At 36.5% G+C, this 22,278-nt stretch overlaps 1 protein-coding gene across 4 annotated transcripts in view; it reads right to left on the reverse strand.

Annotated features, from left to right (window-relative positions):
• CDK14 (cyclin-dependent kinase 14) overlaps positions 1 to 22,278 on the reverse strand; it is a 603,701-nt gene that overhangs the window by 340,699 nt on the left and 240,724 nt on the right. For all 4 annotated transcript variants that reach the window (XM_011996009.1, XM_011996010.1, XM_011996011.1 and 1 more), the window contains one exon: positions 5,744 to 5,838. In XM_011996009.1, coding sequence (XP_011851399.1) covers positions 5,744 to 5,838 — 95 coding nt within the window. The remainder of the gene's footprint in view (positions 1 to 5,743; positions 5,839 to 22,278) is intronic.

The following is a 22,278-nucleotide window of genomic DNA, read 5'->3' on the forward strand; positions in this document are numbered from 1 at the left end:
GTATAAGGCAGAGAAACCAAATAATTAAGCAAATTGTGTAGCAAGTTGAAAAGACAGAATGTAATTTTCAGCTTCCTGTCCCATCTTCTAACATCATACATACCTTAGACCATCATATAAAACTCTAGGAAGGCAGTTAACACAGGTAAGTTGCAGGGTAAAATGGAGTAACTGGCATCTTTAGGCACAGAAGACTTGAGCTAAAGTCATATCTTTACCATTTTAACTTGGCTAAATAATTTCAGTGAATCTGCTTTAAATTCTCTAAGCATTATTTTTCTTCAATAAAATACTGCATAAACATAACATGCTACCTATAACTCAAAGGGCTGAGGGTAGCATCTAATAAAGTAACATCTATGAGAGTGCTTGTAGAATGTACAACACTATAAAAACGTTTTATGGGCTTTATGATTTCTATCGATACAGCTTTGTTTCCATGTGAAATACAAGATTTTTGTTTTATATAATGTTATACACTAGGCTATTTCACTAGTTTATAGCACAATAGGAAAAAAATGATTATCCCTAACAATATCATGATTAGCTTTGAGTTTGTTGCTTTTTTTGTTTCACAGTTTTATTGAGGTATGACTGATATGCAAATGACTGTACATACTTAATGTATACAATCTGAGGAGTTTGGACACATGCATGTACCTATAATACCATCACCACAATAAAGGCAGTCAAGTTAATAAATATATCCATTACTTCATTTGTGTGTGTGTGTGTGTGTGTGTGTGTGTGTGTGTGTGTGTGTATAAAGGCAAAATGACACAAGGAAACTTGTGGAGTAACGGACATGTTTATTACCTTAACTGCCTTGATTGTGGTGATGGTATTATGGGTGCATGCATATATATATATAGAGAGAGAGAGAGAGACAGAGTTTGTTTTTTAGGGACAAGGTCTTGCTCTGTCATCCAGAGTCAAGTCTAGTGGTACAATTATAGCTCATTACAGTCTTGCACTCTTGGATTCAAGCATCCTTCCACCTCAGCCTCCAGAGCAGCTAGGACTGTAGGCACATGCCACCAGCCTGGCTAATTTTTTTTTTTTTTTTAATTTTATGTAGAGACAAGGTCTCATTATGTTGTCCCAGGCTGGTCTCAAATTCCTGGCCTCAAGCAATCCTCCCACCTCCACCTTCCAAAGTGCTGGGATCACAGGCTTGAGCCACTGTGTCCAACCTTGCTTTTATATTTCTGATGGTAAGAATACTTAACATAAAAATTTACTCTCCTACCAAAATTGTAAGTGCATAATATCATATTGTTAAACCATACGCACTATGGTGTGTGGTAGCTCTCTGGAAATTATGACTGGAATTTTTATCATCCATCTTGTATCCAAAAAAAAAAAAAAAGAAAAACCTGAAACTTTACACCCATTGAACAACTCCCTATTTTCCCCTCCTCCTTATTCCCTGGTAATAATAATTCTATTTTGATTTCTACTTGTACGTAATTATTAAATATGTAATGAAAAATGCTGCTACACATGCTTTGCTCTTATGTAATTTAAAATAGAATAGTTATTAGCTTAATGGCAATATATTTACATAATCATGTTTACTACTATCATTCTCATTTTCACTCATGGGATCTGTTTTAAATTTCTCAGCATGGTGTTAAATAGGATAATGTGGCACTTATTTGTCTTTGGCAAAGAAAATAAAAACTAAATTGCTTAACTTTCTGTTTAAGTAGAAGAAAAATTTGTTAGAACTTTCACAACTAAATATATTCTGGAGTCAATGATTCTGAACTACATTTTCTATCTTTCTCTTCCAAGTCTTAAACCTGTATAGGGAAAAAAGACAGCTATAATAATATTTTAGACCACTGTGAACGAGATTCCTTTTCAAGCTAACTGAGCCACTCCTTGGTTTAAGGTGTTCCTTCATATTTGACATATTAGACCCAACTTCCTAGGTATAGCTTACAAACTTACAAGACCTTGGAAATAACTGTACTCAAAACCATGCATCAGAGGGGCCTACATGTTACCCAATGGCAACATGAGCGACTTAAGGAGCACATTTCCTAAGGGGTTCCCAACCTTGCGGCTTCCAGATCGTAGTATCTACAGACTTTGTAACTGTGTAAGAATCTAAATTACAGAACACTTTAGGTCTGTAAAGCTTTTCCTGTTACTCAAAAGAAAGCCTACACCAACAATATCCTATTAGCCACTAAACCACTTTAATAATGACCTTCAAAGTCATTTCCTTGAGTATTCTTTCACATCACTAAATTTTTACCACTTATTTCATTATTCTAGCCCTCAGAAGGCTTTTATAAAACCTAAAATGTCATTCATAGCAATAATATAAAGCAACTAGGCTTACAGTTCTCCTTTAAAGGCAAAAAAAAAAATTTGTAGTATATATACATTATCATAAATAAGAACCCTTCATTTGGTAAAACTTGAATGACATAGGTATCTCAAAAAGCCCTTGAAAACTTAATTGTGAAATCAAAAGGAAAAATACAATAGTACCTAATAAATATTAAATTATTTTACTTTCCCTTCATATCCAGGGTTTTAAAGGGCATGGGGTATTAGTTTTTCCTACTGTTTAACTTACACTGGTACGTCCCTCAAAAAAGGGTACAATGAATTACACGGAACTACAAAATCAACATTGTTTAGAAAATTGCTTTGATATTAATAATTCTGAAATACAGCAATGTTATCATTAAGTTTTAGAAATTTTAAATTAAATTGTTTGATACTGAGTTTAGAACTTGCTAACAAAGTTGTGTGTGTGCGCGCACATTTCAGAAGACCCTAGCGGCATATTATGCGGCAATACTATGACTTACAAGTTTGCTTTATGGAAACTAAAAACACATTTTGTAATTGAAGTAAAAGTTTAAATGGACAGGATTTTGGCCAGTCTACAAAACTTATTCAAACTATAAAGCAGTTTCACTGTTTTTAGGACTTATCTGCACTCAGGATATTAAGTGTAGAATAAAGGAAGGTTATGGAAAGAAAGAAGAAAGTTTCCTTTTCCTCTTCTGACCAAAGACCTAGGCTAACTAAAATTTATAAAAATAAACAGGAGCTATAACAGTCCAGTTAGGATGGGCCTGGGTCTATCTTACAAACTACAATAACTTGGAAATAACTGCTTTATCTCCCTAACCTTTAGGTTTCTCCTTTGCAAAATGGTGATATTTACAGTTCCATGAGGCTGCTGAGAACACCAAAGTGACAATGAATGTAAAGCCCTCCGCACAGTGCTCAGCATAAAACTCTGTAAATTTCAGCTGTTGGGTTTTATTATTGTGACCATATTTATCTTAAGCATTCTTTCACCTCTCTTTCTATGGCCCTCACTCATTCATCCCAAGCCCACGGTGCTCTCCTGTTTCCTACCTTACGCCGCTCACTAATATGTGCTCTAATTTCCGAGGCACTTAATGTTTAAAAATTATTATTGCCTTCCCACTGCTTCAAAACATGAAAGAAGAGTAGAGTTTCTTTCTGCTAGATACTGTGAGGAAAGCAATCTGATTAAAACAATCCATTAAGGTATATAAGAACCTTAATTTTTCTTAAGATATCCAAATATTTACAAAGAACAAGCAATAGGAAACTTGTGTTAAGGAAATAAAAACTTTAGGTAATATTCAGGGAAGTGATTTTTCAACTGGGCAATTGCCAAATAGACTAATTCTGCTGAGAAATCTACAGCTTCCCACCCTAAATGAGAAGACTACCCTAAGAAATTTCTACAAGCTGAAGCTGTTCTTTTCACCAAAGGCTGATTTCAGGAATTCAACTAAACATCTTTTACTAAAAATGCACAAAAACAAAACAAACTTCACATATAGCAGCAAAAAACAAAATGATGAGAATAGGAAAAGATAGAAAAAGAAAGGCAGAAAGGAGAAAGGCAAAGAAACAGTGTAAAAGTAAGGCAAGACAGGTAGAGAGGACAGCAGAAGCAGAGGCAGGGCAATCATAAGCCAAAAATGACCCATGCTGGCCTCATTCTCTAAAAGAGACAGGAGTAATCTATATGATGTCCGAACTCCATGGAGAAGTTGGGAACAAAATGTTACTGTAGATACTGCATGTGCCCATATTATTAAGTGGTTGCTTTTAAAAGGACATGGGATGTCTCCATAACAACTGGGACTAGGGAAAATTTCACTCACACAAAGAAAAGTGATTATGTTTAAAAGTCAGTCTTAATCAGTAAATAATGCAGGGCAGTGAATTTACTTCCTTTTATTTGGCAACAACACAAATGCAAATTCATCAAATGACACTTGATCCAATATGTACATTTTAGCCCCATAAATATATTTCATTATTTTTTAAGATTTAGAGGACATATTTTCACATTATTTTTATTAGTTTCTTTACCAATCTTACTGATTTTGGTACACAAGCTACTTTCCTTCCTTTTAATTTAATTATCTAATTTGAGGGACAGAATAAGTACATTTTTGAAATCTCTTTTCTACAGAACATTGCAAAAGTCAAGCATTGTAAGGAAAATCTAGATTTAACTGAAATATGTAAACTAGACATTCTCAAAAGTACGAATCAAAAGTTCCAAGTCTAAATCAGCTGGAATACATTATTAACTCCAAAATCATGGATTAAACAAAAGAAATTATGTTTGCATTGATGTGTGAATCTGCATCCATTCTTGGTACCACATAATATATGCAACTGCTCAGCTCTAGCTGTCCTTGCAGTCACATTACCATATTATTCAAATGTATCTATCATTTACATGTAAATAGACAAGATAAATGGCTTCTTCATAAGACAACAATTTTCAAATGGCAAACAGACACAGGCAGACATTAGCAAAATAAAAATGTTGCAAATATTCATTCTTTTTTTTTTTAAGGAAAAATGGAAAGTACTTCAAATTTTTTAAAAAGTGGTGTGGTAATTACAAAATGGGGTCCTAATACACTGACAATACCAACAGCTCTTCTTCTAAATAAATGTCTGCACCGATGTCATTTGTGTCCTATAAATTACATGTTCTTAGATCCATCTGTGAAAATTGGGATGTTAATTATCATGGTTACATTTCACGATTCCACAGTTAAATGCTGAAGTAGTGCTACACAAATACCATATGTTTTTTTAAAAGAAATGGAGAAGGATTAATTATGAGTTCAAGTCCAAGTCTTCTAGCAGTAATAGTCTCACACAATAAGATCATTACATTGTGTGGATGCAACTGGAAGTTTTAATTAATAGCTGAAATACCAACTGCGGGGGAAAACTTTGAAGTCTAAATTGTAAGTATCAGGCTTTCTTAAACACACACACACACACACACACACACACGTACACATACAGATCTTAATAAGCATGCTTTTGAGAAACCAAGTTACAAGTCCAAAAACAAAAAACTATTCTCATTGCCTATGAGCTTTCTTTGATAACGATCACCATCAGGCTGTTGAATCCTACGTAATAAACCTAAAAACTACAATGTATCCTAGTAACAAATAGGTTATAAACAGAAAACATATCTGATAAAAATTCTAGTTAACATTTTTCTGAGTTTTTCTTTTAAGATACATATCATTCAATAATCTCTTATAGGGCCATTATTTTATACAAAATTACAATTCTCATGTATTCAGATAAAATATTAACTTCAGTACAGCAATCTAAAAACAAAACTCTATAAGACCACACGAATTTCATTCATATTTTAAATATCTAAATTTAAAAGTCTTATTTTACTTACCACATATTCAAACACAAGTGTCAGCGTCTCCTTGGTATGGATGATGTCATGAAGTAGCACTATGTTAGCATGTTTTAGTCCTTTCAACAGAGAAGCTGTAAAATAAAATGGACAGAGAAACAATTTATCATGCATAACAATCAACTAATATGTATCATTATAATTTTGGCACACTATCAGATGAGAGATATCTATTTTCACATGTTCCAAGTAAATAACAATTCAAAATGAAGGGTAGAAAAACAAGACTTTCTTTGAGATGGGGTCTCACTATGTTGCCCAGGCTGGTCTCAAACCCCTGGATTCAAGTGATCCTCGTTCTTCAGCCTCCTAACAATCTGGGATTACAGGTGTATAATACAGTGCCTGGCCAGAAAAACAAGGTTTTCATTTAGATAAAACTTCCTTCAATTATTTTACCTGTCATCTGTTACTAATCTCTCTTAGGTTTCATTATGGTCAGGGAAAATACTTGGTATGGTTTCAATTCTTTAAATTTGTATAGTTTATTATCCAAAATATGGTTTATCGTGGTATACATTCCATAGGTATGGAACCTATATTCTGCTGATGTTGGGTGGGGAGTTCTATAAATGTCAATTTGATCCTATTATTTAATAGTATCATTGAGTTCTTCTATTAATATACCCTGACTAATTTTCTGAATAGTGGTTCTATGAACTACTGAGAGAGGCATACTGGCATCCTCAACTGTAATGGTGGATCTGTCAATTAGTCATATGAGTTCTGCCTGGTTTTGCTTTTTGTATTATGAAGTTCCGTTGTTTACTGAATACATGTTTAGGATTGCTATGTCTTCTTTGCAAATTGATCATTTTATCAGTACGTAATGTCCTCTTTACTCCTAGTAAATTGCTTTGCTCTGAAATTCTCTTTGTATAGCCATCCACCATTCTCTTGATTTAGCATTTACCTGGTGTATCTTTTCCCATCCTTTTCTTTTCAGTCCTACTGATATCACACAGTTGAAGTTTCTTGTAGATAGTATACGGTTTGGTCATATTTTTAAATACATTTTGCCAATCTCTGACTTTTCATTTTGATGTTTAGACCATTTACATTTAATGTAAATATTAATATGTTGGGTTACCACTTGCCATTTGAATCTGTTTTTCCTTTAGGTATCTTGCAATTTAGTCTTCACTTCTGATTTGATTTTTCCTTTTCTTCTATACTTGCCAGAAGTTCAATTAACTCTAATTTTATTTCATTTTATTTTTTGTCCATTTCTCTACTTAGCTTTTGTACTTCCAACTAAAGGTAGGCTTGTTTGTTTGTTTCATATACCAAAAAGCATGAATTCAAATATCCAATTCATATTTCAGTGTTATGCACAGTTTTAATTTTATGGTTGACTTTTTGCAAGAGTTTTTGCAACTTAAATGCACTAATTGCTATTTTCAATTTTTGAGAGTGGTTTTGGGTACAGGTGGGATACTTTATTCTATTCCTATTTATTTAATGGACTGGTTCCTAATCTGAGAGTCTTATTTTCTGTCACCTTTGTCTTCTTCTATGTAGTTTTTACAGCTGGCACTGGGAAGCGAAAGAAAAAAGGTTTGGGTTGTCTTGTTTCTTTTTCATTTCCACAGGATCCTTAATTTCTCCCTTTTCTTTCCTTGTTTACTTTCACTATCCTGTCTTAAGGGGAACCACCCTTTCTCTATATATATGACTCTCCCCTAGAAGTAATGCTTTCCAACAGCTGCCAATTCCAGGCACTTTCAGCCTCCTTTCCTGCATCCAGTGCTGTGAATGAACTACCCAGCATTCCAGCTCTTTCTGGAATAATTTTGCTTGTGATTTGATTAAGTCCTCCACACTCCACACCCCTGTACTGTTTTTCACAGCTTCTTAAACCTGTCAACTTCCCCTGTGTCATTCTTTGCTATCACAGGCTTGTTGCTGTCTCCTAATGCTCTTGAAGGTATGAGTGGTCTGTTTTTATTTGTTCTCCTTATTCGATTTATGACTTTTGGAGGAGTATGAGTGGGAAGATTCAAGATCAGAAAACCATCATTAACTGTCCTCCAAACCCCTTCTCTCATAGGAATAGGAATCTTTTTTTTCCCCTCCCATTGATATATTTCTGCTCCTGGATCAAGGTCTAAAGCATAGTAAGAACTCAACAAATTTACTGAATGTCATGCATCTGGGGTCCTCAGGGGTTGGGGTGGCTATTCTGAATAAGAAGAGCCTGCTGCCACCTAGCATCTCTTCCTCAAGTTTGACCAATCTTCCTTTGACTCTGAGACTAGCACTAGGCCCAAACCTCAGGCTGATAAAACTCAGTTTCCATATAGGGCCTCCGGGTATCTACTCCTCTAAAAACCCAGAGAAGACCAGCAGCTAATGCTAGCAATTTCAAGACATTGGCAAGGAATAGCTGGCTTTACCTCTTAAACTGCACTCCTTCCTCAATGCAAGTCTCCTTTCCTTTGAAAGGAGCACAGTGGCTCATGCCTGTAATCCCAGTACTTTGGGAGGCCTAGGCAGGCAGATCACAAGGTCAAGAGATTGAGACTATCCTGGCCAACATAGTGAAACTCCGTCTCTACTAAAAATACAAAAATTAGCCGAGCATGGTGGCGCGTGCCTGTAATCCCAGCTACTCGGAAGGCTGAGGCAGGAGAATCAACTGAACCTGGGAGGTGGAGGTTGCAGTGAGCTGAGATCGCACCACCGCACTCCACCCTGGCAACATAGCGAGACTCTGTCTCAAAAAAAAAAAAAAAAGCAATGAGACATACCACATCCCCATAATCAGATTCTTTGCAACACTGCTCATCTCAAAGAAATCTTAGATAAAGATTTATGTTTATAAATAATACCACAGAAGATATCACTGGGCACTTTGTTTTCTTCCTTTTGGATTATCTCCTTATAATAAATTGTGAAAAATAGAATTATAGGGTCAAATGACATAAATATATTTACAAAACATTATTTATTAAACTTAGGTGGTGAATTTAGTCTTACATCTTTCTAACTCCATGTAAGAATAAAAGAACTGTGAAAGGCAGGGAAAAGACGTCAAAAAAATTGTACACTGCAAGTAGCCCATCCGATTAAGTAACTGAAACCTTTATTAAAATAATATATGAGCATTTTTTTTTTTTTTTTTTTTTTTGAGACGGAGTCTCGCTCTGTCGCCCAGGCTGGAGTGCAGTGGCCGGATCTCAGCTCACTGCAAGCTCCGCCTCCTGGGTTCACGCCATTCTCCTGCCTCAGCCTCCCGAGTAGCCGGGACTACAGGCGCCCGCCACCGCGCCCGGCTAGTTTTTTTTTGTATTTTTTAGTAGAGACGGGGTTTCACCATGTTAGCCAGGATGGTCTCGATCTGCTGACCTCGTGATCCGCCCGTCTCGGCCTCCCAAAGTGCAGGGATTACAGGCTTGAGCCACCGCGCCCGGCCAATATATGAGCATTTATACACTCATAAGCATGAGTATTAATTTAAGAATAAATTCTTCATACCTGAGTAAAAACAAAAATAATCAAAATTATTTCTCTCTACAGCAATGACAATTCAAGTAGAGTACTCAAAACACAGAAGTTGCCTCTTTACCATTACATTAAAAACACTATGTCTTCATTTTGGTTTTTGTTTAAGAATCTATAAAATCTGAAGAGAAAAAAAACAAAAAATATTCTGCCTATATTCTATCAATAACTTGTAGTAATTCCTTTAGTAATCAAATATTTATTCAGAATCTAGTTGCTGACACTGGTGGCCCTCAGCAGGTTCTTGATCCCTTGGCAAATAATAATACAGCAAGACCATATCTTTAAAGAGAGATTTACAACACCAAGAGTGAACTATCATGTAAACAATGAAATCTGGGTAATGATGTGTTAATATTATAAGTTCATTAACTGCAACAAATGTATCACTCTGGCTGGGGATTCTGATAGCTGGGGAGGCTGTGTATATGTGGAGGATGGAAAATATGTGGAAACTCTCTGTACTTTCCAATCAACTTTGCTATGAACCTAAAACTGCTCTAAAATGTAAAGTCTGTTAAAAAAATAAAATTAAGAGATTTACCCATATTTTAACATATTAAAATAAATTTCAATTATTTAATATTTCACTCAAATAAAATAACATTTTAGATATACAAATACCATGCAAATGAGTCTACACTAGACAGTCATCAGAGAAGGCAGAAATAAAGTACTTAGGACTTAGTAGTACATTAAGTTCGAGTATTACCTCCACGAATGTGAGCTCGTGTTATCAGAATTATTGTTATTGCTATGAATTCCCATCGTCTTCCCCAAGCAAACCTGTTTCACAACAATATACTAAATCCTTAATCCCAATATAAACTTATATAAACACATATTGGTCAAAAGAAGGTCATTCAGTCTGATAACCAATCAGTGTGGAAGGCAATAAGAAGTATGTTCCCTCTGGAACTGAATCTGGAGCATCAACATATATTCCCAGGCAAGAGAAGTAGATGCTAACTATGGTAGAGAGGTCTTCTCTTCTGCCCTACACATATCTGTCAAGGGAAACTTAGTTTTGCACACTAAAAACCTTATTGTAAAAATATCTACAGGCTTATTTTATCTGAGTTTTATAAACCAGCACTCAAGTGAAAAAGTAATTACAATAACACAGTAAAATCATAGCACATTAACTTTGAAGAAACAATCACTATGGAAAGGAGGCTTGCATTGAGGAAGGAGTGCAGATTTACCATAGAGTTTAGTATTGTTAATTCTAATAATTTACTTTCTTCCTTCCTTTAATTATTCAACTAGCCAGTAGCTTTAGGCAATTAAAACTTTATTTGGTAGCTAGCTTTCACATATTAATCTGGGGATCACATAGGCTCATTTTAAAAGGAATACTTGCTTCAGCACCAGTCTTCTGAGGTGCACACATCCTCCAAGATCATTATTTCAAACCACAGCAGGGTATTTTTAAATGATGGCAAAGTATGGTACATAACACCTAGCCTGCACAGGAACTTTTCAGATCAAATGAATTAAGGGCCCCTGAATATCATGTTGTAAGAAGGGCAATGGCTCTGTGAAGCGAGTTTTGGAAACATATTATTGAACATTATTTGCAATCTCATCCAATTCCATTTTTCTAGTTAATACCCCAGGTTGTCAAATTCAGAGATGAGCCATCCTTATTGGCAACAACTCCATAAAGGTATTAAAGCTTTCACTTCAGTGAGAATCTCATACCCAGAGGACACTTTGACACAGGACTTTTTTCAACGTTTTCCCCCAATTATTGTCTTTCTTCTCTTACCACTTACACCTAAATTGTTTCTCGTTTCTCAAAGTAGTATCTTCACACCCATTATTTCCTACTGTGTTTGTCCCACAATTTCAGTAAAATCAAATTCCTGCCAACATTCCTCTTGGGAAGAAAATGTTTTTTCCTGAAAGTGGCTAAATATTATAGAAAAGTATCATGTCATTTTTCATATTATATTTTTGACCACTTACATGAAACCTCAAAGCCTCCACATTACATCCTAATAAATCTCAATAATTATGACAGATTTTAGATTTCAGAATATATTTATATAAACTTTCGAAACACACTGTCAGTTAAATAAATATCAATATCTGAATTTGAAACAAACCCTCTTGCTTTGAGATTAACATAATGAATTCATACTGGGAAAAGGACAGAGTCACTAATTTCAAAGCTGATGGCAGAAAAATGGCATTAATGGACAGAAAACAGCCTACGATATGTACCAACATCACAGTAGGTGACAGACATGACTAACTTTGAGGCTGCCAAAGGCAGCAGCCACTGGTCCCAGCGAGGTGCCAGATACTACAGTTCCTGCTGTTAGCAAGGCAAGGGAGTCTCCTAGCTGCCAAGTCAGTCCAGAGATTAACACCTACAAGTTCTAGAGCCAATGTGTCTCCCTCATCAAGACAAACACTGTCAAAATCATACTCCTTGTAATCCTAATAATATCATAAACACAGGACATGTTATTCTGTCATTGTTTACCTATAAAAATCCTGTAACATTAGCATTAGTAATTCAAGCACTCTTGGTTTCGTCATAAATTGTAGGTAAACATACTGCAATGTTTTAAATTTATTTCACCAGTGAGATTTGAAAAGGTAAAATTGCACATGATGCAAAAGACTTGTAATTAGAGTAAAGGGTGAAAATTATAACAATAGTTTGGGAACTGTGGTGTCAAAACCATACAAAAACAGAAAAACATTTGCTCATAGAGGTAGCTGTGCTCTGACAAAGTCCCAGTAGAATAGAGGGATGCAGGGAGAGCCTTCCCTTGGGTTGGCAGAAGGATTCAGATTCATATTCAGCAACCATATTCAAAGCTTGGCATCCCACTTTGAGAATAAACATCTTCATTTTTCACTCCAACTTGGAAGAAATGAATTTCATCTAAACTCTAGTCCCATCATGATTAAAATAAATTTTGAAATAATACAGAAAATCAGAATAAGTTCATTTTATCAGATACCCACTGTAGTGGTGTTTTTTGTTTGTTTGTTTGTTTATTAAAAAAAAAACAAAAACAAAAAACAAATGTTAATAAAGGGGAAAAAAACCTTTAATATTTGAGAAAATTTTCTAGGTCATTATTTGATGTCCTAGTAGGAAAAAAGAGACTACAAAGACACACAGCCCATCCTCTATCACTTCGCCTTTAGCCTCTGGGGAAAAAAAGACATTCACAGGCTCCTTTCATCTTTTGTGTTCTTTCTCAGCAGAGAGGAGTAGAGGGATTGCGGCCTGACTTTTCCAGAATGACTACCCATGAAACCTAAGGAGCCAACTATATCTCAAGCCACAACCACAACAAACATCAACTTTTTCTTCAAGCCCACAGCTTGACAGATCTAAGGCTGCTGAAATTCACTTTTACTACAAATAGTAAAACTACTTTTAACTACTAAGTTCCATCTCCCTTACTTGCCAGTGGAGTCTGAATATTTTCATAGCTAAAATATTCTGAGGGGAAATATAAAGGGTGGACTAAAAAAATGCATGCACAAAAGAGACAAGATTGCTTGTTTAACTGCCTGTAATGAGGACACAGTCTAGCAGAGAAAGAACGTGTGCTTACGCTGAGCACTGATGCGCAGCTCCAGGTTAGCGCGTTCATGGTTCTATAATGCATGCTGCTTGCTTGGTCTAAACACTGGGAGAGCAATGATAAACACTGTGGTTGTGATCAATCTGGACCTCCTCCTTAGTGATATCTAATACAATAAACACTCCACACATAGAACCATAAACTAATAAATGAAAAAATGAAGGAATCAGGCTAAGCAATAGAATTAAATGTTTGACCCCATATTTGCTTTTTATTCTTTATACACACACGTGTACAAAGAGTCAACTGTGGGTTATGGAGGAAAGAGGTCATAGCCAAGTCTAAACATAAGGTTAAAATAAATGTGGTGTCGTGCAATCTTAATTTAGCTAAAATCACATTCAGGATTTAGAGACATGTTTTTTGCTCACCAGATGTCATCCAAAATTGGAAAGGTAATACAACAGGTTAGGAATACTTTTAAAATACCATGTAAGTTGTTTTATATCTATGAAAAGGTATACTGTTTTCACTTGCTTCTTATAGTTTTCCAGTTTGGAGATGGGCAAAAGTTCAATCCCACTACATATTTCTCCTGCTCCTGCTTCTCTCTAATTTCCCCAACATCATAGAACTGAAATGTGACACTGGAAATTACAGCCTCAACCATTTCTCCCTTAGCATCAATACCTATTTATCCATCACCTGACTACTGGCAAAGTGCGGTGAGATACGGGCTATTTCCACGTTGCAGCCTCACATGCCCACATCAACTGGTTACTAAATCACTATAAAGAACACAGTTCTCTAATACTATAGATTGACCACATGTAACTGCCAATATTTGACATTTTTTACCTACTAACACAGCAACTGTATATGGTCCAACCTAGTAGAATATACCTGGTTCAAAGCATTTACATTTTTTCACAAATGCATTGTTATTTTTACCACCATTAATATTCAAACCAGTTAATCTGCTACCAAATCACCACCAATCGACTGCATTTTTAAAAAGGAAGAATCTATTCATCAAATTATAATTATAGCTGAGAAGAGAGATACAGAAACAATTTAATATCCTACATGTATCTTTCTGTATCATTTGAATTGTTTGTGATAAAGATATATTGCTTTTATACTAAAAAGGAGATACCTGGAAAAGTTTTTTATTAGAAGTGAATTTGCTAAAGAACTGAAACAACACTGTCAAATAAAAAGCATACAGGTGTTTAATTACACAATATGGAACTACAATACAATAATGAATCATTATAACTGCAAAAATATTCTTCACTTCTAATCCCTCCTCACTTGGGTACTGGTGGAAATATGTATATTAAGGATCTCTTTTTCTATCCTGGTACACTGCAGACTCTGTATCAGCCTGTAACTTGTTCTCGTATCACATATTAATCCAACATGTTAAATGTTTCTTTTCTAAATAGTTACTTTCCTGCATTAAAATGTACTCAGTGCAAAACATTCTCAATCTGTCTCCATTTACTGCTAGTACAACCTGTAAATGACCCTCTTCTGCTGTTCCATGCTCTAGTTAATCTTGGTGCTATTTGTGATGGGAAGGATCCAAACAAATGCAGGTACTACATAAATGCTAGACATGTGGTTCTTCTCAAATGCAAACATCTTGCTAGTAACTTCTGGAGAAAGGAAACTTACTTAGCAACAAGGGTGGGAATGGTGTTGATTATAATCCAGGTACTATCTTCGGGAGGAAGAGACAATTTAGGGACTAAGGGTTTCTGCAAGACCTGATAACAGGTTTTTTATTTTTTAACCTTGGTCTGGCCATAAAAACTAGGTTTAAAAGCCATTAGGCAGTTTGCTTCATTTTAACTATTTTATACTTTATCACACATGGGTTACATGTATAGTTAACAAGAACACTACAAAGTATGTGATTAAAAAAAAAAAAAGATGAGTGGTTTTGCACCAAGCCCCTTATGTTTTCTGGTTAAGAATAACCATTCATATCATGTTAGTTATTACTGTTTGACTAGGTTTGTATTTACGTATGTGTTATTTATTTATTTATTTATTTACTTATTTATTTAGAGGCAGGGTCTCGCTCTATTGCCCAGGCTGGAGTGCAAAGTGTAATCACAGCTCATTGCAGCCTCAATCGCCCAGGCTCAAGTGATCCTCCCGAGCAGCTGGGACCACAGGCACCTGCCACCACCCCTGGCTAATGTTTTTGCTTGTTTTTAATTATATGTAGAGATGAGGCTTTGCTATGTTGTTTAGGCTGGTCTCGAATGCCTGGGCTCAAGTGATTCTTCCACCTTGGCCTCCTAAAGTGCTGGGATTATAGGCATGAGCCACTGTGCCTGATCTTGCTGTCTGAATAGATTTAAATCAACATCTCTTTAAATGAATGTATGTGAATAGCTATTGTTGTATGCTTTTACACATAAGATTTACACATCTGTATCCTTTACAGATAAGTTTAAAGTCAGAAAATGTCTCCTTTGGCATGGCTACAAGTCCCAGCACCCAAAGGCACAGAAGACACTCAACTTTGTAAGACTGTAGTCAAGAAGAAAAGTATTGTCAGACTCCTCCACAAAACAAAGTAGTTCTGCAGCATATTCTTAAGCAAATTAGAACCCAGCTCCCTTTGTGGAGAAGTAGACCATTCACAACAGCCACAGCCCCAAGCCCAGCATGCAGTGCTTCTCAAAGTGTGGCCCACCAACCAACTACATCAAAGTCAACTGGTGTGCCTGATATCAATGCAGATTCATGGAGTCCTATTCCAAAGCTACCAAATATACGTTTATAAGGATGGAACCCACAAATCACCCAACACATATTTATTTAACATCTACTACATGCCAATCACAAGGCACTGGAGATAAAACAGAGGAAACACAGACAAAAAACTCTTATTCTCATGAAGCTTATATTCTGTATTTCGACCAAATTGTCCATTTAATATTTATGCATCCTAAAGTTTAAAAATCACTGTGCTATGGCTCTCACAGAGGGAGAGGGGTAGCATGTTTATGGCGTGTGTGTGTGTGTATGTGTGTTTATGTATTTAGTTGCACTTCAACCTACTTGCTGCTCTACAAGCATATCAACAGAAGCGAAGTCAGTCGCTCAGTTCATTTGCCTAGTGTCTATCTTTGTCTTTTCTTTCTTGCACTCCCTCTCTCACACACACAAAGCTACTGAGGTAGATTCTACTGAAAGTTATAGTCTTGAGCTAGAAGGCAAAGGAAATTCTTTATTCCGAGAATTTGATGGTATTCTGATGTGTGCAGTTTTTTCCTGTTGAGATGAAAAGCCCAAAAAATGTCAGCCAACAAAGTTTTTCATTATTAATGAACTGTTGATAAGGTCGTAATTATGTGGCCTTTCCAATCCCACAACAATTCTAAAATCTGTGAAAGAGTAAGATTTGCTGTAAATTGCTTTAGAATCAGTGCTTTGATAAATATATACAATCAGCAGGTCTGATCATAATGAAAACTGATTATGAGCACAGAAGGAAGAGACAGAAAAGACCATAAAAGATAACTACAGATTTTGGTTGGAGCTGAATTAAAATTTCAAACATACCACTACTTCATTTGACTGAAACAAAGTCAAAGTTAAAAAAACTACAAAGTACAGCATAGTTCATTGGAAGGCCCATAGTACCAGAGCCTGTGTTACCCAAAGTGTCAGTCCACCTACAGGCAGTCATCCTCCTACACGTGGACAAGCCTTAAAATCCTTCAGGCTGACTCTGCTCAGCACTGGCCTTGTGAGCACCTAAGTTCATCTCAGCTTGAGCGAGCTCTGCCACTTACATGAAGGTCACTAATACACTGAGTCCCAGTATGCTTCTCTACCACTTGTACCTGTCCTCCTTGTCAGTATTCAATAATGTTCAGCTGCTAATAACCGTGCTTGGCCAATGCTAGCATCACTCAAATGTTCAGGATGTTTATGAGATATTTAATCTAAGAAAAGGCATTAAGGCCTTCCAATCATAAAGAATGGGGAATCCCAGCCTCTGAGTGGGTTCATTTCTTTCATTTTAACTATTTAACTTCCTGCTTCACATTATTCCAGCTAATGCAGCATTTAAGAGAGGCTATTCTACATCTGGAAATACATAAAAGCAAGACAGGAATACAAACACACCTATAAAGGGTAGAGTGACTTATCACAAGTGTTTAGCATTTAGAAGTCTGTGATAATAAAATTGTTTATGCAAAGTTACATATGGCAAAATGTTATTTAATAAGCTTGATAATATTCTCCTTCCAACTTTTTCTGAAAATAAAGACATCCTAAATCTCCTTGATACTAGGGAAACTACTACAATACAAAAAACTAATAATGTTAAAAGATTTGCCAGACACAGTGGCTCACACCTGTAACCCCAGCATTTTGAAAGGTGGAGGCGGGAATATGACTTGAGCTTAGGAGTTCAGGGCCAGCCTGGGCAACATAGCAAGACTCCGCATCTATAACAAATAAAAATGAGCTGGGCATGATGGCACATGCCTGTAGTCCCAGCTACTCAGGAGGTTGAAGCAAGAGAATCACTTGAGCCCAGGATTTTGAGTTTGAGGCTGTAGTGAGCTGTGATTATGCCACGACATTCCAGCCTGGGTGACAGAGCGAGAGTTGAGCCCAATAATTTGAGGTTACACTATGATTATGATCACACCACTGCACTTCGCCCTAGACAGAAGAGGGAAACTCTGTCTCTAAAAATAATAATAATAATAAATAAATAAATAAATTAGCAAGGTAACTTCAAATTGTCATGATAATTAAAAAAAAAAAAAACAAAAAACAAAAAAACAGGCACTCAAGAAAATGACAAAAGGGAAGAAAAACAGGTTTCTTTATTATGGTCCCAAATTTTCCAGAAATTTTGCATCTTTGTATGCACTGTCAAACCAAGGAACTGTAGAAAGAGGCGATCTTATCATACATTCCTCTAGGTAAGAAACTATCTGATTCCTGCACAGTTTGGGTTACAAAGAGTTGAGGGGACAGTCTCCGCAATGTACACTTGTGACTGGTATTGACAATAGCTCCTGCTCATGCAACCTGCCTTTCCATAAGAGACAGGCAGCTCCTGAGTGCTATGGCAAACATCCCCCTATTATTAGCATTACCATCATCTTCTCAAATGCATTCAACCTTCTACTGACCCATGCTTCCTTTTCTAATAAGATTTCATCTTGTTTCATGTACATTACCCACACACACATCCATACACACACATATATATAAAATCTTAGTGCACTGAATACATTTGTAATTTGACTGATATACAGGGTGATTGATTCATAATGCACAACTGAAATAACCCTCATAGAATTGTAAAACTCAGGGTCACCTTCAAGAACACCCATCCAACCCTTCATTTGACAACTGAGGACACTAAAATATAAAAGACTTTGGCCATAGGTCTCAAATTCTGGCCTCCTGATTCCTGATACAGTACAATTCCATTTTCATAATAAAATAAGTATTTTCTACTTTTCCTTTTGTCTTACTTTTCTTGCATCCATTCCTAGTGTTTTGCTGTGGTCATGGTTTACCTTTGTCTTCATATCTTTCCAGGTGTGAAGGCAGAAAAAACTGAAGCTAAGAAGACTAAAAGGACATCAGACATATTCTGATTGTGGTGAAAACCATTCACTTGCAGCATCACCACCTGGACTAAAGAGGTAACTGCTGCTCAAAGCGGCTTTTGAAAATTGCCTTTATCTGATCTAGTCAATTATCTTCTTAAAACCTCTCAACAGCCGCTTAACAGGACTTACAAGAGCCCGCACAACAGGCTCTTGATGGAGAGGTCTCCAAGCAGCTCCCCCACTCCCTATCACACTTGGAACTCCAGCCATATGGTGCCTTTCTCAGATCTTCAATCCCCGATGATCTTTCAGAATGAGGAGACATTGCCCTTTCTGTTCCCTCTTCCATAGCTTCTGGTCCTCACCAATTCCCACCATCTCTTCAGATTTTAACTTAGTTATCATTTTCTTTGGAAGTGTTCCCTGACCCCCAAGGTTAAGTGAGGTGCCTTTTCTAACCCTCCCTCAGCAGTGTTGTCCTGTCACAGTATTATAATAACCTGATGACCTATTTCCACCTGTCTATATCCCCCACTCACTCATTATTTACACCTACTCCTGCTGTGCCCATAGCACTCAATTCACTGCTGAGTTTAGAGAAAATGCCTATTAAGTGCTGATTGAATAACGCATGCATGAACAAGAAAAATAAAATCATTACAGGATCTTCCATAAATCACTGCAAGGAGCACAGTATCTAGCATTGCACTCTGCTGTAGATTGGTTATCTTACTAAAACGTGTTTAGTTCACCCTGAATATATTGATCAAAAATAAATCCATTCTCATTTTCATATTAACTGACAAACACAGGGAGACTGCAGATGTCACAGAATTTTAAAAAGAAGCAAAGAAATATCCTATAGGATGTCATTAGGAGTTTTCCCTTCATAAGTGGGTGAAATGTTATATATTAATGCTATAACTAAAAAGGCATTATTTTATTTCCACATACCTTTCAGATTATGGAAAGATGGTAAAAGATTTGCTTTGAAAGTATAATTTATTTCTAAAAGCTCATGTCAGAAACTGAAATTGTATACCAACATTTTATTCAGCATGAGATAAGTTTGTTAACAATAAGACAGTATCAATAAGAAAAGGAAGACGATATTCTAACCATGCATAGATTTACAGTAGAACCAGATCCAACCCACAGACTTGGTTTATGTAGCCTGTGCAGTATTTTTTAATGTCTGTCAAGTATTTAAAGATCAGAAAGTTTCACATAAATAAACACTCTGGCTTTTCTATAAAAATCAGAATCTCTGCCATCCTGTGCTTCACAATGTGGGTAAAAGTTATGTGGCGGGAGCTACACCACTGGCCCCTTCATCAAGCATCACTGCTATGGCTCCCCATCCTCTCCAATCCCCAAGAGGGCAGAGCTCTTATACTCCATTATTGCTGGACCTCTAAGTTTGTGATCCCTAAATTAATGTTTGAACGTCACGTGTAAAAATGTAACATCACTTTGTCCAAGATAAGATAACAATTGTAAGTATATTAGTCCATCTTGTGCTGCTGTAAAGAAATACTGAGGCTGGGTAATTCATAAAGAAAAGAGGTTTATGTGGCTCACAATTCTGCAGGCTATATAAGCATGGCACTCACATCTGCTCCGCTTCTTGTGAGGCCTCAGGAAGATTTTCGTCATGGCAGGAGGTGAAGGGCAATCAGCATATCACATGATGAGAGAGGAAGCAAGGGCTCGGGAAGCAAAGGGATTTGGGGAGATGTCAGGCTCCTTTTTAAACAAGCAGATCTGAAGTGAACTCACTGCCCCATGGGAGCACCAACCTATTCATGAGGGATCCACCCCCATGACCCAAACACCTCCCAACAGGCCCCCCCTCCAACACTGGGAATCACATTTCAACATGAGATTTGTCAAGGACAAACATACAAATTCTATCAAAGAGGAAACTGGAAGTAGCCAATTTAAAGTGGGTTTTACATGTCCCACAAATCAATAAACAGAGTAAGAAAAGGCAAAAGAAGAACACATAAGAAGGTATTTGTGAATGGTTGTAATTTCAGCCAAAGAATAGGCAAAAATAAAATTATATCAATTTTCAATTATTTATTTAAAGGCCCCAATGAAACCCACTAGATGGAATAGGAACTTCTTAGTGTTATTAGCATGGGACATTTGTTTCTTTCATATCACTTTGAATATAGAGTTATTGACTGACAGATTTAATCAGACACTGAAAGACATTTAGCCCATTTGATGCACTTTTTCGGATAAGAATAATGTGGCTCAAAGTGTTGAAAATCATCCAGTCTGGGATGTGTCGTCCCCTCACTAGCCCTCTGCTACTCCAATTCAATCTCAGAGGCTTAGAAAAAAAGTCAAGTAGGCGTTAAACTTCTGATATTTACCCCCTAGGAAAATGAGGAATAAAGAAATAAAATGCACTTAATCAAGGCAGCAACAGAGAGCTGACAGCCAAGCTGGGCCAAGAGTCAGGTCTGGTTCCCAGGCCATACTGCCAGGCTTCTACTTGAAACACTGCAGAGTTCGAAGTCTGAGAAAACTGGCTGGGCACTGTGGCTCAGGCCGGGTGCAGTGGCTCACACCTGTAATCCCAGCACTTTGGGAGACCAAGGCGGGAAAATAACTTGAGGTAAGGAGTTCAAGACCAGCCTGGCCAACATGGTGAAACCCCATCTCTTCTAAAAATCCAGAAAAACTTAGCGGGACATGATGATGCGAGCCTGCAGTCCCAGCTATTTGGGAGGCTGAGGTGGGAGGATCGCTTGAACCCAGGAGGCAGAGGTTGCAGCGCACTGAGATCATGTCACTGCACACCAGCCTGGGAGACAGATCAAGACTCTGTCTCAAAAAAAAACAGAACATGCTTATGGCCTGACAGACGCCACCCCCAACAGACACACAAAACGAACAGAATGGGAGGAAGACAGAGAGAAATCCTAATTAATGCATGAAACTCAGAATAACATTAATCCAATGATAACACTGACAAGGATGTGAACAAATAAATATACTTGTACACTGTTTGAGTCGGACTTATTGTGGTGGGAAGGAAGACTGATAAACATCTAACAAAAACTACATTTTTCATAGCCCTTGAACCTGCATTTCTCCTGAGAATTTATCTTTTAAGAAACAGGGGCAGAAATAAGCAAAGACACATTAATAAGAATGGTCATTTCAATGTTCTTCATAAAGAGTAAAAGACTATAAATAACCTAAACTGTCATTCATTGTGTTAAATAAAATTTATTCTGGTTAAATAAAATATGGTACATTTATATAACATAAAAATCGTGTAGACATTTAAAAATATACAATAGTTCTGTAACTACCAATATTGTAACTTATCTATGGGGAAAAAACATCAAGTTGAGAACTACGTATTTAACAAGAAAGTAGAGGTGGTGGACATACTCAAGCTATGAAGAGAAACTACCTGTGTGGAAGAACACAGAGCTCAGGGGATAAAGTATGGGTAGATTGGTGGTTTACTGTTTATGTCATATTAATTATTTAGTTTAATTTTTTACCTGGATAATCTATTCTTTTATATTATAAATGTAGCTAATAAAAATTAATTAAAATATTTTTTAATTCCTTTGCCTTCTACTCTCTTAAGCAGGTGTTTATTTAACAACATACTTATTGATATATTCAGCTAACATATATTGACCACCTATTTCTGTTTGTGATTATCTAATCTCAGAAGACATGGAAAGATACAGCAAATGCCAAAAACTTTTAAGATTTGGCTCCTTCTGGAATATAAGCAAAATTCATACTATGTGTAGGTTAGTTCTGGAGTAGACAAGCATCCAAGAACACCTCCAGATTGCTTGGCATA

Source organism: Mandrillus leucophaeus, unplaced genomic scaffold (genome assembly GCF_000951045.1).
Source record: "Mandrillus leucophaeus isolate KB7577 unplaced genomic scaffold, Mleu.le_1.0 Scaffold50, whole genome shotgun sequence".
Lineage (NCBI taxonomy): Eukaryota > Metazoa > Chordata > Mammalia > Primates > Cercopithecidae > Mandrillus > Mandrillus leucophaeus.